Below are 15,354 nucleotides of genomic sequence, written 5' to 3'. Positions count from 1 at the left end.
GTGCTTTTCCTTTCTATCGCATCCTCAGGCTGCAAATATTCCAAACTTTTATGCTGTTTCCCTTTTAAAACTGAATGCTTTTAACAGTACCCAAGTCACTTCTTGAATGCTTTGCTGCTTACACATTTCTTCTGCTAAATACCCTACCTCATCTCCCTCAATTTCCAAATTCCACAAATCTCTAGGGCAGGGGCAAAATGCCACCAGTCTCTTTGCTAAAACATAGCAAGAGTCACCTTTACTGCAGTTCCCAACAAGTTCCTCATCTCTATTTGAGACCACCTCAGCCTGGATTTCATTGTTCATATCACTATCAGCATTTTGGTCAAAGCCATTTAACAAGTCTCTAGAAAGTTCCAAACTTTCCCACCTTTTCCTGTCTTCTTCTGAGCTCTCCAAAGTGTTCCAACCTCTGCTTGTTACCCAGTTCCAAAGTTGCTTTCACTTTTTGGGTATCTTTACAGCAGTGCCCCACTCTACTGGTACCAATTTACTGTATTAGTCCATTTTCATGCTGCTGATGAAGACATACCTGAGACTGGGTAATTTATAAAGAAAAAGAGGTTTAATGGACTCACAGTTCCACATGGCTGGGGAGGTCTTACAATCATGGTGGAAGGTGAAAGTCACATCTTACATGGTGGCAGATGAGAGAATGAGAGCCAAGCAAAAGGCTTACGAAACTATCAGATCTCATGAGACTTATTCACTACAACAAGAACAGTGTAAGGGAAACCACCCCCATGATTCAATTGTCTCCCACCATGTTCCTCCCACAACACATAGGAATTATGGGAGCTACAATTCAAAATGAGATTTGGATGGGAACACAGTCAAACCATATTAGACATGTACATTAGGAACTTTTTTGTCTTTCTTGACTTCTAAGTTATTTTTTCATAATCTCACTTCTGTGTCTATCTGTACATTTTGGGCAATTTCTTCAGATTTTTCTTTTCTTTTTTTCTTTTTTTGACATGGGGTCTCTCTGTCACCCATGCTGGAGTGCAGTGGCATGAACAAGGCTCACTGCAGCCTCAACTTCCTGGGCTCAAGTGATCCTCCCACCTCAGCCCCCCAAGTAGCAGGGACTACAGGCACACACTACCATGCCTTGCTAATTTTTGTATGTATATATATATATATATATATATATATATTTTTTTTTTTTTTGGTAGAGACAGGGTTTCACCATATTGTCCAGGCTAATCTTGAACTCCTGAGCTCAAGTGATCTGCCTGCTTTGGCCTCCCAAAGTGCTGGGTTTATGTGCATGACTCATGGCTCCCGGCCTCTTCATATTTTTCTTATTAGCTAATTCTGTTTCTGTTCTTACCTTGTACATTGAATATATAATTTCAATGGTTCTTTTTTAATTAAAAAAAATTCTTTTTACTTACTTTTCCTGAATGGTCCTTTAAAAAAATAGAATATCTTTTATTGGTCATGTTTTGACCAGTAATTTTTTCTATTTATTTAAAATTTGAACATTATTATAACTTATTAGGTAATTACAATACCTAACGTCCTTGAGGGTGTGGTTCTATTAGTTTTTGTCTAGTGACTCTCACTAGTGATGACTTGATTAACTATGTGTTTTATAATTTTGAATTGTAAGCTCATATTTGACTAGATTTATCTGTAAGAATTTTAAGAGGTGTGCTTCAGGATTCATTCCTCCAAAGAAATTTGCTTTTCTTATTCTAGGTAACCTTGGATACCACTAACCCAAGATCACTTTAAGTTTTGCTGTTTCTCAGACAAAGCTGGTAGTTTAAGTTTAATCAAACTCATAGATGGCAGTTCCATTGTTAAAATCTATGAAAGAATGCTTTCATTTTGTTTTTCCTCTCCTAGAGACTAAGCTGAGAGAGAACATTTTTTCAGGTATCTCTTGGCCACACTTAACGCTTTCTTGTCCACAAATTGACTACATGGGTAGCCTTTTATGGTTTCTATCTTTCTGGGAGGACCTTGGTTTCAAGTCTTCATACTCTACAGGCTCAAACCGTTATTTTCTGTTTCCTATATACTGATTATAATACAAGGCTGTAGATTACTATGTTTGATAAATGTCCTTACAATTCTAATTTTTTTGTCCCTGTTCATTTTGGACTTCGTTTTATATAGGTTCAGTTATGCATTCAAAATAATATTTATTAGAATTTTTCCAATATTTGAAAATTATTTTTGGTCTGGAAGTTTTAAGAGTACCTTAGTCTGCCATATTGTTCAGAAATTAAGATATTTTCTAAATTATTTTCTTGTCAATGAAAACATAATGTACTTTTATTATCAATAAAACAGTATTTTTAGTTTTTAAATATTCTTGATGAATTTAATCCATTTTTTCTTGAAGCCGTCTTTTTGATCCCTATGATTTCTTGTTCTCACCTGAATTGATTTCTTCCTAGCCCTTCTTCACAGATGCTAACTTGGGATTTTGTCTATGAATTTCCGTTGCTAGGTTAGGTATATGTTTCTGATTTTTCTCATTAATTTTTTTTCTTTTTTCAGGTATATTAACTCATGTAATTATTTTTAACGAGTATTTGAATGGTATGCTTTCTGAATTTGGTGTTTCTGAATGTGTCATCATTTGTCTTTGTCATTGAGTGATGGCTTACTGGCTAAAGAATTAAAATTATTTTCTTTACCATTTGTTACATGGTGCCAATGTATTAGTCATTCTTGCATTGCTATAAAGAAATACCTGAGACTGGGTAATTTATAAAGAAAAGAGGTTTAATTGGCTCATGGTTCTGCAGGCTGTAAAGGAAGCATAGCTGCTTCTGGGGAGGCCTCAGGAAACTTTCAATCTTGGTGGAAGGTGAAGGAGAAGCAGGCACATCTTACATGACCAGAGCAGGAGGATGGTGCTAAACCACTAGAAATCACCCGCATGATCCAATCACCTCCCACCAGGCCCCACCTCCAGAACTGGGGCTTACATTTTAACATGAGATTTGAGTGTGGACACAGATCCAAACTACATCAGCCAATATAGCCTTAATATGAAAACCAATAAACCTAGTGACACAAATACTTAGAACGATTTTGCTTATAAATAACGATGTAGTTTCTAAACAAAAGGAACACCAGCAATGCATAAAAACAATGATTACAAATGATTTGGGAAATAATTGTCACTAAAATCTATTGAATAATTACACTATAATGAAAAGGAAAAAATCATGTAATATTATCAATAATTATAAGAACTAATAATTATTAAGCAATTATTATGTGCCAGGTACTGTTTTAATATCTTTACCTGTATTAACTCATTCAATGCATGAACACTATGAGGAGATGTTATTATTTTGCTCATTTTATACATGAAGAAACACACAAAAATTGTAACTTGTAAAAAATCACATAATTCTTTCAGTGAAAGAATAAAGATTCAAACCCAGGTAGTCTAGATTTAGAGTATATGTTATATGACATTTTGGCATTAGTAGATACTGAATTCATTCTAAACATTTTTGTCACCATTCCTAATAAAATATTAGGTAAACAGGAATGAAGGAACTACTTATTCTAATAGAGATAATTTACCTGACTGTAGAGTTAAAGCAAAATAAATGGAAACTATGAGAGATGAAGGACATACAAATTGGATCATTTTTTACTGTATTTTTGTGACTATTTTCTCAATTTTCCCTTGCAGAACTTATATTGAATTTTTTTTTGTAAACTAACAAAGAAAAATGGTTTGAATTCTCTACGTTAACAGAAGTAACTTTTTGATAACTTCCCAAGGATGAAGATTATCTTGGTCAAGGATTTAAATAATAAGCTATTTTATCTAGTTTATTATTCAAAATTTTATTTTATGAAACATTTAATGAAATGATTAAGGATTTTTTTCTAGTAAGTGACCGAATTAGTGTACCTTGAGGTCTTAAATATCAATGTGTGATAGAAGTTACATAGTGAAAGCAAAGGGCAAATGAATTGTAGTATTGAAACAAGATTCTTAGACATATACTTAAGTAGAATAGTTCTCATTCTTTATTTACTTTGCAATGTTATTGGTAAGCTGGTCAATGTGAGGACTTGACATTTCATGTCATATTTAGAAAATCATCTGTATAGCCTCAAGGACTTAGGTATCTTGATTCATAAAATAATAGAGTACTTGCTATCTATGGAGATTTTTGGCTGCAATATTTCTTTGAAAGCAGAATATAGATGTTTGTTCACTATTTCATTAAAGAAATATCAGGTAATAGTTTATTACATGAATATAGCTAAGATTACAAATGAAGGCACAGTGAGGGTAAAATTGGTACTTTCAGAGCAAAGATTAACTTATTTCTGACAACTCTGGTAAATGCTTATAGGAATGAAGTTTTAATTTCACAAAGCTGTCTGCTAGCTAAAGACATTACATTCAGATTGAATTCTGGAAATATCTTGTCTGAGAAAGGAAAATGGAAGCCTCACTTGATTTACCCTCTTATAATTTGCAAATCAGAAGCCATTTTCTATAACATTTTGCAAAGGTGCTTTTTACGTACACATTATAACTGACTACTAGATAGCATCAGTGTCATTTGGATAGACATAGTAATTTTATATTGGAAGACTAATTGTTAATAATAGTTCCCATTTTTAAGAATTAGCTTTAAATCTGGAGAATGTCCCTGTTTCTCAGTTTTCTCAACTGTTGAACAGGAGTATTGCCTATCTCACAGGCTTCTTGTAAGAATTTAAAAAGGTAATATGTAATAGGTACTGAGAACATTGTCTGAAACATCAGAAATATTCAACAAATACTGGATGTTATTACCAATCTTTGAATGTCTCTACTTTAAAACTCATAGTAACAGGCAAGTTTTCTTGCAAGAAGAAATAAAACTACATCTGGGTTTTCAAACAAACAAGAAGAAATATTGTTTATAAGTATATTTTCTATAGCAGCTTGCAGATAGCAAGAGCTGTTATGGTGCTCATACTTAAGGTCTGTGCTTGTTTCAAAGAAAGCTCTCCATGTGTTAGGAGCTTGGCAGACAACTCAGTTCTGATTCCTTTTATGTCCACTCTCTCTCATTTTTCTTCTAAAATGCACAAGCAGCAAACCATCAATTTCTCTCTTTCCCCTCTCTCCCTCTCTCCTTCTCTCTCTCATAAACACACACACACAAACGTATTCCCTTTTCCTTCAAAACACACACACACACACACACACGTGCGTTTATACTAGTTTCATTTTATTTTTTAATCCCCAAAGGATTCATAGAGCAGGCTGTGTGCAGCTGCCGTATTTTCCACTGGTTAAATTGGCAGTTACCTACTGTGTGGAGTTGCTAGGAGAAGGTGAATAAGCATGATTACAGCATCAATTGATGCACATATTCTTGCAATAACAACCTGTGGAGCTGTGTTCTTCTGTATGGCTTTAGATGTTATTTTCTCTTTGTTATCATTAATATTTGTTGCATTTGTTGTTAGATGATGATACATTTTTAAGTGTTAGTTTCAGATCAATTTAGAGAAAAAAACCTTGGCATTTAAGCAGGCACTTTTTTTTCTCAGGGTGGTGCTGCTGATACTGGCTCTTACCATCTGTTTCCTTATTACATTCTGCCCTTGTTCTGTTGGTAGAGAGGAATTCAGCTTCTTCGGGAGCGCGAAAGTCATTCACGTTTCTCTTGTGCATAATAGAGCTCGTAAACTGTAGGAATTCTGATGTGCTTCAGTGCACAGAACAGTAACAGATGAGCTGCTTTTGGGGAGAGCTTGAGTACTCAGTCGGTCAGTAGTACAGTAGCAGGCTTACATGTACGGATTGTTCTTGTGAGGTCAGAGCATCTGTTTATACTGCTGTCTGCTTAGGGGGTTGGTGAGGTGGTGAGCAGTGGATATATGCCTGTCAAAGTCAGTACAAATCTGTGAGAGTCTTCCCTCAGCTTTGTACATCAGCACTATTTTGATAGATGAGAGAGGCTGCTGTATAAGTGTGTAAGATTTGTAATGGACTGAGGAATGCTTGTTCTAGCTGCTGAAACTGACTGTAACTGTATTGTCTTAGGAGCATCATCATGGGGTCTAGTGCCACGGAAATTGAAGAATTGGAAAACACCACTTTTAAGTATCTTACAGGAGAACAGACTGAAAAAATGTGGCAGCGCCTGAAAGGAATGTGAGTATGCTCTTTGCTTTTTATTTCCCCCGAAGGATTTGATTATTAACGTGACTAATTGTTGGTGCTATCCGCCTTTGTGGGCTAGTTTCCTTTAGAAAGATTTTCTCTTGAAAAATAAATGTGCCTACCTCAGCTAACAACTTGTTGAAAGATGAATGATTTTTTTGTACTTGCACATTTTATTAAAGTAAGGTAACTTCTGGAGAAGTCACTTTACTGTCATATTACATGGTTTCTTCTACGCATTCTGTATGTGCTGTTTAGATATGTGGTTCAGATATGCAGAAAGGTAACTAAGAAAACCATTTGCTGGGATACTGCCCCAAATAAAATTTCCCTCAGGTAAGCAGAGAGAGAAATAAGACTGATACTTCTTTCTCTGTGATTAGATTTGGAAAAGCAATGAGAGGATTAATATGATAATAAATAAATATACTTTATTGTGCTTCTTTTTGCTTAAATGATATTTCTATAAGAAAAAAATGTTTACGTGATAAAAATATTAACAGCATATCAAACTTATTGGAGAGTTTTGGCTTTAAATTAATCAGTTCACAGTTCACTTCTCTTGAGAGTACAGAATAGTCCATAGTACATAATAGCCCTTAGTAAAATGGGTCAAGAATTATGCGTTTATGTCAAACATGGGATGTAATTACCTAAGTCAAACGTTAATTGCAGTGCTATTCACCTTGATATTTACACCCTTACATTTTTTTAGCTGTGTGTGCTACTAGTTCCTGTTTAGTGTTTCAGCACCACACTGTTTATATGCTTTATCTTAATTGTCATAATTTAAAAATCAGATTTAACATTTGGATAATAATGAGAAATATGAATATGAATTTTACAGGCCATTGTAATTGCTTAGTATATTTGCAGATCTCAAATGAAAATATTAGTATATTTGCCTTTCTATAATAACAGCTGACAGAATCCTACACTTTGCAAAATAGAGATTTTCTAAGATTTATATCTCTAATGCTGTATTTACACACTATTTTTAAAAATTCAGTACCTGAGTAAATTTGATGTCCCTGTTTGATATTTTTTTAAAGAAAATTACATCAAACTTTGTTTAGAGGTAAAAATTCCTTCTACTTTCCTCCATTTGATTGTATTTAATGATGTTTATGTATTTAAATATTGTTCTTTGTATATTTTCTTACTTCTTGAAGTAATACATGGATTTACAGTGCATTAGTGTAAGAGCACAATAATGCAAAGAACATATAGCAGAGAATAACTTTTAAAAAGGAAGCCATCTTTACATTATTTGGATGAGCTAGAAATCTGTTTCTAAGATCCATTGAAGATTTAGAAATTACAGCTTTTTGGTGAGGTTGTTCTCTAGGGGAACAAGTAATCCTATCAAAGCAAATAACAGCTCTCAAAATTAATTAGCATAGATGCAAATTAAACATTAGCAGTCAGCAGATGATTTGTGTTTTAGCCTAATGAGTGGATGAACATTAGTACCGGGAAAATTATGTCTCTCATTACAACCTATTTTAGATTTTCTTCTCCTTAGAAGGATGTTTTGCTTATTTTGTTTTGTTTGCATTTTTCTAGTTTCCTGTAGTTACTTGAATGTATGAAGATGTATGCTGGTGGATTTATGCATATGTCTTTAAGAAATTTGAAAAGTGATTTTGTGTTTATTTGATGCTTTAGGGCAAAGTTACTGACTCACTGTATCAGTTGGTCTCAGAGATCAATCTGTCATTTTATTTCAGAAAAGGGTGATGGAGTCATTCAACAGTAGATCTTCATGAACTGATACAAGGATATGTGAAAATATGTACATGCAAAATTAATTTTGAGTTGTGTTTATTTAGAGCTACTAAATAATCATTAACCAAGTTTCTTTCTTTCTTTTAAAAATCATTATCTAACTGACTAAAATGACTGCTTTTTCATTGAATAAAGAAGAAATTGCATTTTGGTACTATCACTTTAACTTGTACTTTGACTTAGTACATTTTCAGTGTTCAAGGCTTAGAATTGTCAAAGCGAGAAACTCTAAATCTAAAATCTGCATGACTAATCACAACCAAATTGTTTAATTATGGTCTTTTGTATAGTTTGCATTCAGAGCGGTGATATGAGGGACTCCCTATTCCATTGCTGAAATTGTCTTGTCTATTTAAAATGCAATATTGATTCAAACAGAATTTTAGCTTATCAAAATTGCTAGTACTAGAATTCTACACTTAAGTTTTGGCAATTAAAATCATGCTACTCATTAAACCTATCAAACAATTGTGCAATAGTTTTCTTATTTTTGCTAAAATAGACTAAAGACCTTTAGATATTTGTTTAGAAAGTGATTTTTAAAATCTTGTACTTTATAAATATATTGACTTATTTTGGCATAATATACTGTTTTTAATTGAGCTTCCAATATGTAAATTTTAAGGTTAAATAAAAATAGAGGCAAAGTTGAAAGTAAAATAATGTTTATTCAATTATGCCTTAAATATAGAAATCATGAACCATTACAGGTAGATATTTAGAGAAAATATCTTATAGGGATTGTTATATAACATAACATTTTAGAGAGTCTTTTGAGTCCATAGAAATAATTTTTAAATTTTGGAACACATGTGGAAAACATTGGTAACTAAATTAAAATATCAATGCTTGTCTACCATTTTTGTTTTCTTTTATTGAGCTTCTTCTAAATTATCTTCATATAATATTTGACCCACCATATAAAGTTATGTGCCAAGAAATCTCTTTTTCTTTTGTGACAAGAAAGGTGAAACAGTTTCTTACTCCCATTCTGATGTAGACTTTTCTGCACTAGTCTATTAATTTTCTTCTTATATTTACAATCTTTTTATTTAGCTTTTTCCACATTCAACCACTAATTTGCTACTCAGTACAACAATTTAGATTCTACACTACAAGTCATCATCTATGATGGTGGAAATATGGGCAAATAACTATGGCATCAGGTCTTTCATAAATTAGATTTAAAAAGAATTATATACTTGGCCATAAGTTATCAATTGTTTAGGGCTGGAAAACACTTCCTATTTCTTTGCCATCTCAACACCAAATGAAATTTCTGATTCAGAAGTTTCTTATGAATTTGGGACCTAGACTTCTTCCTACATACTAAGAAAACAGCTATTGATAGTCTTTCAAAGATTGTCAGTTTCATTGATTTCCATGTGGAAAGTTGGTTTGAAGATTTTACAGTATTTCACCTATGCATTGTGTTTCTTTTCATTTGAAAGATAAATGCCTTTTTGTGTCATGTACTGTTGCTTTTTTTTTCTCTTTGTATGTGGAACATACAAAGAGTTCCACAACTGTGGATTTTATTAAAAAATTAAACATATTTAAAAAACACTGGTGTTGCTCTTTCCAGTTAGTGACATTGCTATAAGAATTCAATCTAAGAGGTGGCAGCATTTTCAGAAAACTGAAAATGAGCATTTTTCAGGTAGAAAATTCAGTGAAAACGACATGAAGTTATAGGGAAAAATCTAAAACAAAGTATTATCTTACTCAGGCATTCAACAGAAGAGAAGAAAGTATGAACTGCCAGAAACCATAAACTACTGACAAAAATGTAATACTCACCACTTCATAGTACTTATTGCCCCAGTTCCTTCAGTTTTTATAAACATAGTACTAGAATCTATCACAATTTCAGTTAGAAGGTAACTTTATATCTGATCGCTAATTTTACACGTCTCGACACATACCTCCTTATCTCCCCCATCCTGACAAATGTCCAGATATTAATTTTAAGACTTGGAATTGTGAATGCGATGCTTGAAAGACGTTAAGTTATGCTTCGTTGTCTTTTTTTTCTCTGTGATTGGTAGGGTAGTGAACATGACTATCAATAGTGAAGGACAAAATGTTTAGAAGCAAAAAGTGAAGGAGAGAAGAATTAGATGGTAATCCTTTAATTCTAAGCAGCTGTTATTGTTGAAGAGGGCAGTATGTTGTGTAGTTCTCAGATGGAGTTGTCCAGGCCTTTATCACCAAGAGGATGTAGCAGAAATATACATTTAGAATAAAAATTAGCAAAAAAACATGGAAGTGACAGGAGCTATTAGCATCATATTCCCAAATTGGAACCATACTTCAGGATGAAGCTGCATTCTAGATAAGACACAAATTTGATCCTTTTACTCTCTGCTTAAACACCTTTAAAGACAACAAACAACATCATGAAGTTAACACTGAACTATCAATAACATCTAATCCTCGGGTCTCATTTAGGTTTCACCAATTATCTTGCTTTTTGTTGTTGTTAAGGTCTGAAGAGGTGGTCTCTTGCTGATATGTGAATGGATTCAGTTGCTGTTAGTTTGCTTAAAATTCTCATGTTAAATTAGATAGGCCTATAATTTTCTTGTCTTCTGAAAGTCTGTGGTTTTTATATTATTGTAATGCTTACAAAGTGTATTTTAAGGTGTTTTCTACTAGAAGATAATATATAGCATTGGTATAAGTTATTATGAAAGTATTTTGAAAAACAAACTGGTTCAGGTTTATGATTTCTTGGTGGGTAAATATTTCTATTCAAGTATATTAAAGTTTCTAATTTGTGAAGTCTAAATATCAATTAAAGTTTCTCATTTATATATCTATTGGTTTTTATCAGTTACATTGTTTTAGATAATTTTTCATTTCATATGCATTTTCAAATTTGCTTTAAATTGTTCATACACTTTGCTTAATAAATTTGTTTGCAGTGTCTTTTCTGATAAAAAAAAAAAAAAAAGCTTTGCATCCTTCACAGGGTCACTGCATACCAGTTTGATCTTTGGATTCTCCTCTGATTCCTCTCCTTCTGTGACATGCCTCCTCTTCAGACCTGGAGTCACCCAAAAGAAACATTGCTTACCACCCCTTTTCCTTTGCTCATTTTCTTTTCTCTTCTGGAGGCAATTGTTCCTCCGTTTTCCTTTCAGCCAGGGTTGCTCTTGTTCTATACGAAGGTTTTGGAGTTGCATAGGGAAGTTTCTGGTGGTTGCAGTGATGGCAAGGTGTTTCTGCATTTAGTGGGCAGCAGGGTCCTGGTAGGCTAAATGTCCTACAGAGCTCAGGGCATTTCCTTATCAGGAGGAGTTGTCCCACTCAAAATTCTGATAGATATCCTATTAAAAAATGCGCAAAGATTGCTGCTTAAATTTCACTTGCAAAGGAAATTCTTCCTGACCTTCCAGACTAGATTAGTTTTTTATTTTCAGCTCATAAATAACCTGAATTTCTCTTCTCGTAACAAAATCCACCTTCCCTATTCAACCACAGCTTTTGAGTGCAAGAGCTATGCTCACTTCATTGGATTTGCTCTTGGATTCCAGCACATAGCACAGTACTTAGCACATAGGAGATAATGCAATTAATATTTTAAATCAATGAATGAATAAAATTCTGAATCTTATACTGGCTGTAACTAGAAAATTAGATCAGCCAGGCTGCCAAAATAGGGACTAAAACCAGGTGGGAGGATTGGAGATAGATTCACAGCTGGAATAAAAAAGGAGAAGATGGAAGGGTGTTTGCTTTATCATCTTTATCATCATATTGTTAGAATTGTGCAGATATAACATATTTGTATTCTTACTCCCCACCAGTGTTCTTAAAAACATAAGTATCTTAAGTAGTTATGCAGCTAGTATCTGGTAGAACATGGGTTTAAACATAGATCTACCTAGCTCTAACATATTTATCTTGCTTCCAATACAAAAAAGATGACAGTCTCAGAATGCTTACCCAAAAGACACCGGAAAAGGACCTACAGCGGTGCTCCTTAAAATTCAATTCCCAGGCTTGGGGTAGGCAGACTTATCACCCTCCAGAAATGTCCATGTCTTAATCCCTGAACCAAAGGATATGTTACTTTATTGGAAAAGGAGAATTAAAGGAGCAGATGGAGTTAAAATTGCTAATCAGCTGACTTTAAAATAGGGAGAGTACCCTGGATTACCCAGGTGAGCCTAATGTAATCACAAAGGTTCATCTTCCTCCCTCCCTCCCTCCCTTCCTTCCTTCCTTTCTTTCCTTCCTTCCTTTCTCTCTCTTCCTCTTTCTTTCTTTCTTTTTCTTTCTTTCTTTCTTTCTTTCTTTCTTTCTTTCTTTCTTTCTTTCTTTCTTTCTGTCTGTCTGTCTGTCTTTCTTTCTTTCTTTCTTTTCCTTCCTTCCTTCCTTCCTTCCTTCCTTCCTTCCTTCCTTCCTTCCTTCCTTCCTTCCTTCCTTCCTCCCTCCCTCCCTCCCTTCCCTCCTTCCCTCCCTGCCTCCCTTCCCTCTTTCCCTTCTTTCTCTCTTTCTCTCTCTTTCTTTTTCAGATAGGATCTCACTCTGGTGCAGTGGTGTGATCTCTGCTCACTGCAGCCTTGACCTCCCAGGCTCAGGTGATCCTCCCACCTCAGCCTCCCAGGTAGCAAGAACTACAGGCATGTGCCACCACACCTGGCTAATTTTTTTATACTTCTAGTAGAGATGGGTTTTTGCCATGTTGCCCAGGCTGGTCTTGAATGCTTGGGCTCAAGTGATTCACTGGCCTCAGCCTCCCAAAGTGCTAGGATTGCAGGTGTGAGCCACCATGCCTGGCCAATCACAAAGGCTCGAAAAGTGGAAGAGAGAGGCAGAAGAGAAAGTAGGAGTGAGTGACAAGGATTTAACTCGTCTGTGCTACTATTGAAGATGGTGGAAGTGGGTCGCGAGCCAAGGGCAACCTCTAGAAACTTGAAAAGATGATAAAACAGATTCTGCCTAGAGCTTCTGGAAAGAATACAGTCCTGCTGATACTAGAACTCAGGGAAATTTGCACCAGATTTCTGAGCTACAGAACTGAAGATAATTCATTTATTTCAAGCCACTGAGTTTGTGGTAAATTTGTTACGGTAGCAATAAAAATCTAATACGTGCTTTCTATACCAGAAGAACACATCAACATGACCATTCCTGTCCTCACCCAACACACACATACACACACACACAGAAACACACACACACACACACACACACACACACTCACACACACATGATCCCTAGTGGTGAAGCCCTGACTCACTCTATGGCACATTGGATTCGGATACTCTTTATTCTTAGCCATGAAACAACTCACTGTACCTCCATCTAACCCTGACTTGCATGCCCAAAACACCAGTTTCCTCACCAAACTCTGAGATGGAGGGTATTTACTGGATTCATTTCAAATGTCAAAAGAGAATGTGATCTTCCTTGGAAATTGTTGATAAGTCTGTACGTTGTTCAGTATGTGACTGTTTTGATGGATTAATCAGGCAAATCAGTTATTAAAAATCTGTCTTTTAATCATAATCATAATTTGTTTTGAAGAAAACCACTTCATCAAAACTCATTTTGATGTGTAGACATAGTCTTAATATTCAGTCCTACATAACATTATGTTATAGTTTATAGAATTAACATTATTAAGGTGGAATACCTTACAGATTAGGTGGCTTAGAAATTGAACTCTAGAGTTAATCAGATATTTTCTAATATTACAACACTATCTGCTTTTTAGCTGAGTGTCCATGGGAAAGTTATTAATTTACCCAAACTTCACTTTTCTTATTTGCAAAATCCATTAATTGAGTTGATCATTCATTTACTCATTCAATAAATATACTCTGATTGTATACTGTGTCAGGTACAATGTTAGACACAGAAGCTACTGTTCCTGTAGAGGAGACAAACAACAAAAAAGTGAATTATAAAAAGCAAGTTAATATGGAGTAAGAAGTGACCAGAAGAAAATGCACCAAATAACTTGATGTGATCAAGTTATTTTGGGAAAGTATTTTGAATATTCAGGGATGACTTCTTTTAGGTTATTTTTCAGCTGAGACATGGACAAAACTGATACCTACCTCATAAGATGCTAGGGTGAGAGGAAGTGCTAATGAATGATACCCCTAATTCCTGCCCAAGTTCAGAATTAAGAGAGAGATAGGTTTAGGAGTCCCATAGATGAAAATCAAAATATCAGCTTTATTGCAGATTAAACTTGCATGGAAGAACATGGTTTGGGTGTGCGGCTAAATAAACCAGAATTCCTTTGAATCCAACTTAACCTTCAAAACTGCAAAAATATAGAACAAAATAAACTTTCTGTTGATTCTGTTGATAGTTTCTTTTGCTGTGCAGAAGCTCTTTAGTTTAATTAGGTTCCACTTGTCTATTTGTGTTTTTGTTGCAATTGCTTTTGGAGTCTTCCTCATGAAATCTTTGCCAGGGTCTATTTCCAGAGTGGTATTTTCTAGGTTTTCTTTTAGGGATTTTATAGTTTAGGTTTTACATTTAAGTCTTTAATCAATCTCGAGTTGATTTTTGTATATGGTGAAAAGAAAGGGTCCAGTTTAAATATTCTGCATATGACTAGCCAGTTATCTCAGCATCGTTTATTGAATAGGGAGTCCTTTCCTCATTGTTTGTTATCGTTGACTTTGTTGGAGATCAGATGGTTATAACTTTATTTTGGGGTTCTCTATTCTGTTCCATGGGTCTATGTGTCCATTTTTGTACCAGTGCCATGCTGTTTTGGTTATAGCTTTGCACTATAGTTTGAAGCTGGGTAGTGTGCTGCCTCTGGCTTTGTTCTTCTTGCTTAGGATTGCTTTGACTGTTCATGCTCTTTTTTGATTCAATATAAATTTTAAAATAGTGTTTTCTAATTCTGTGAAAAATTTCATTGGTAGTTTGATAGGAATAACATTGAATCTATAAATTGCTTTGGGCAGTATGGACATTTTAACAATGTTGATTCTTCCTACCCATGAGCATGGAATGTTTTTCCATTTATTTGTGTCATCTCTGATTTCTTTAAGCAGTGTTTTGTAATTCTTGTTGTAGAAATCTTTTACTTTCCTGGTTAGTAGTATTTCTAGGTATTTTATTCTTTCTGTGGCTATTGTGAATGGGATTGCATCTCTGATTTGGCTCTCAGCTTGGATGTTACTGGTGTATAGAAATGCTGTGGGGTGTTGCAGTCTTACACTATTATTGTGTGGTTATCTAAGTCTTTTTGTAGGTCTCTAAGCACTTGTTTTATGAATCTGGATGCTCCAGCATTGGGTGCATATATTTAGAAAAGTTAAGTCTTCTTACTGAATTGAAACATTCATCATTATGTAATGCCCTTCTTTGTCCTTTTTGATCATTGTTGGCTTAATTTCTGTTTTGTCTGAATTAGAATAGCAATC

The 15,354-nt window shown here is 34.5% G+C and overlaps 1 protein-coding gene across 6 annotated transcripts in view; it reads left to right on the top strand.

Annotated features, from left to right (window-relative positions):
• The window catches only part of PDE1A (phosphodiesterase 1A), a 478,638-nt gene that overhangs the window by 80,550 nt on the left and 382,734 nt on the right, over positions 1-15,354 (top strand). For 3 of the 6 annotated variants that reach the window (XM_054478972.1, XM_054478973.2, XM_054478969.2), the window contains exons 1-2: positions 5,621-5,810; positions 6,041-6,151. In XM_054478972.1, coding sequence (XP_054334947.1) covers positions 6,051-6,151 — 101 coding nt within the window. In that variant the 5' untranslated portion in view covers positions 5,621-5,810; positions 6,041-6,050. Of the gene's footprint in view, positions 1-5,620; positions 5,811-5,840; positions 6,152-15,354 lie in introns of those variants that run through there. The other 3 variants (XM_054478970.2, XM_054478968.2, XM_063647673.1) reach the window with 3 other exon arrangements.

The sequence above is a fragment of the Pongo pygmaeus genome, chromosome 11 (genome assembly GCF_028885625.2).
Source record: "Pongo pygmaeus isolate AG05252 chromosome 11, NHGRI_mPonPyg2-v2.0_pri, whole genome shotgun sequence".
Lineage (NCBI taxonomy): Eukaryota > Metazoa > Chordata > Mammalia > Primates > Hominidae > Pongo > Pongo pygmaeus.
The sequence above is the reverse complement of the archived record's forward strand: the minus strand, read 5'-3'. Positions and strand labels throughout refer to the sequence as shown.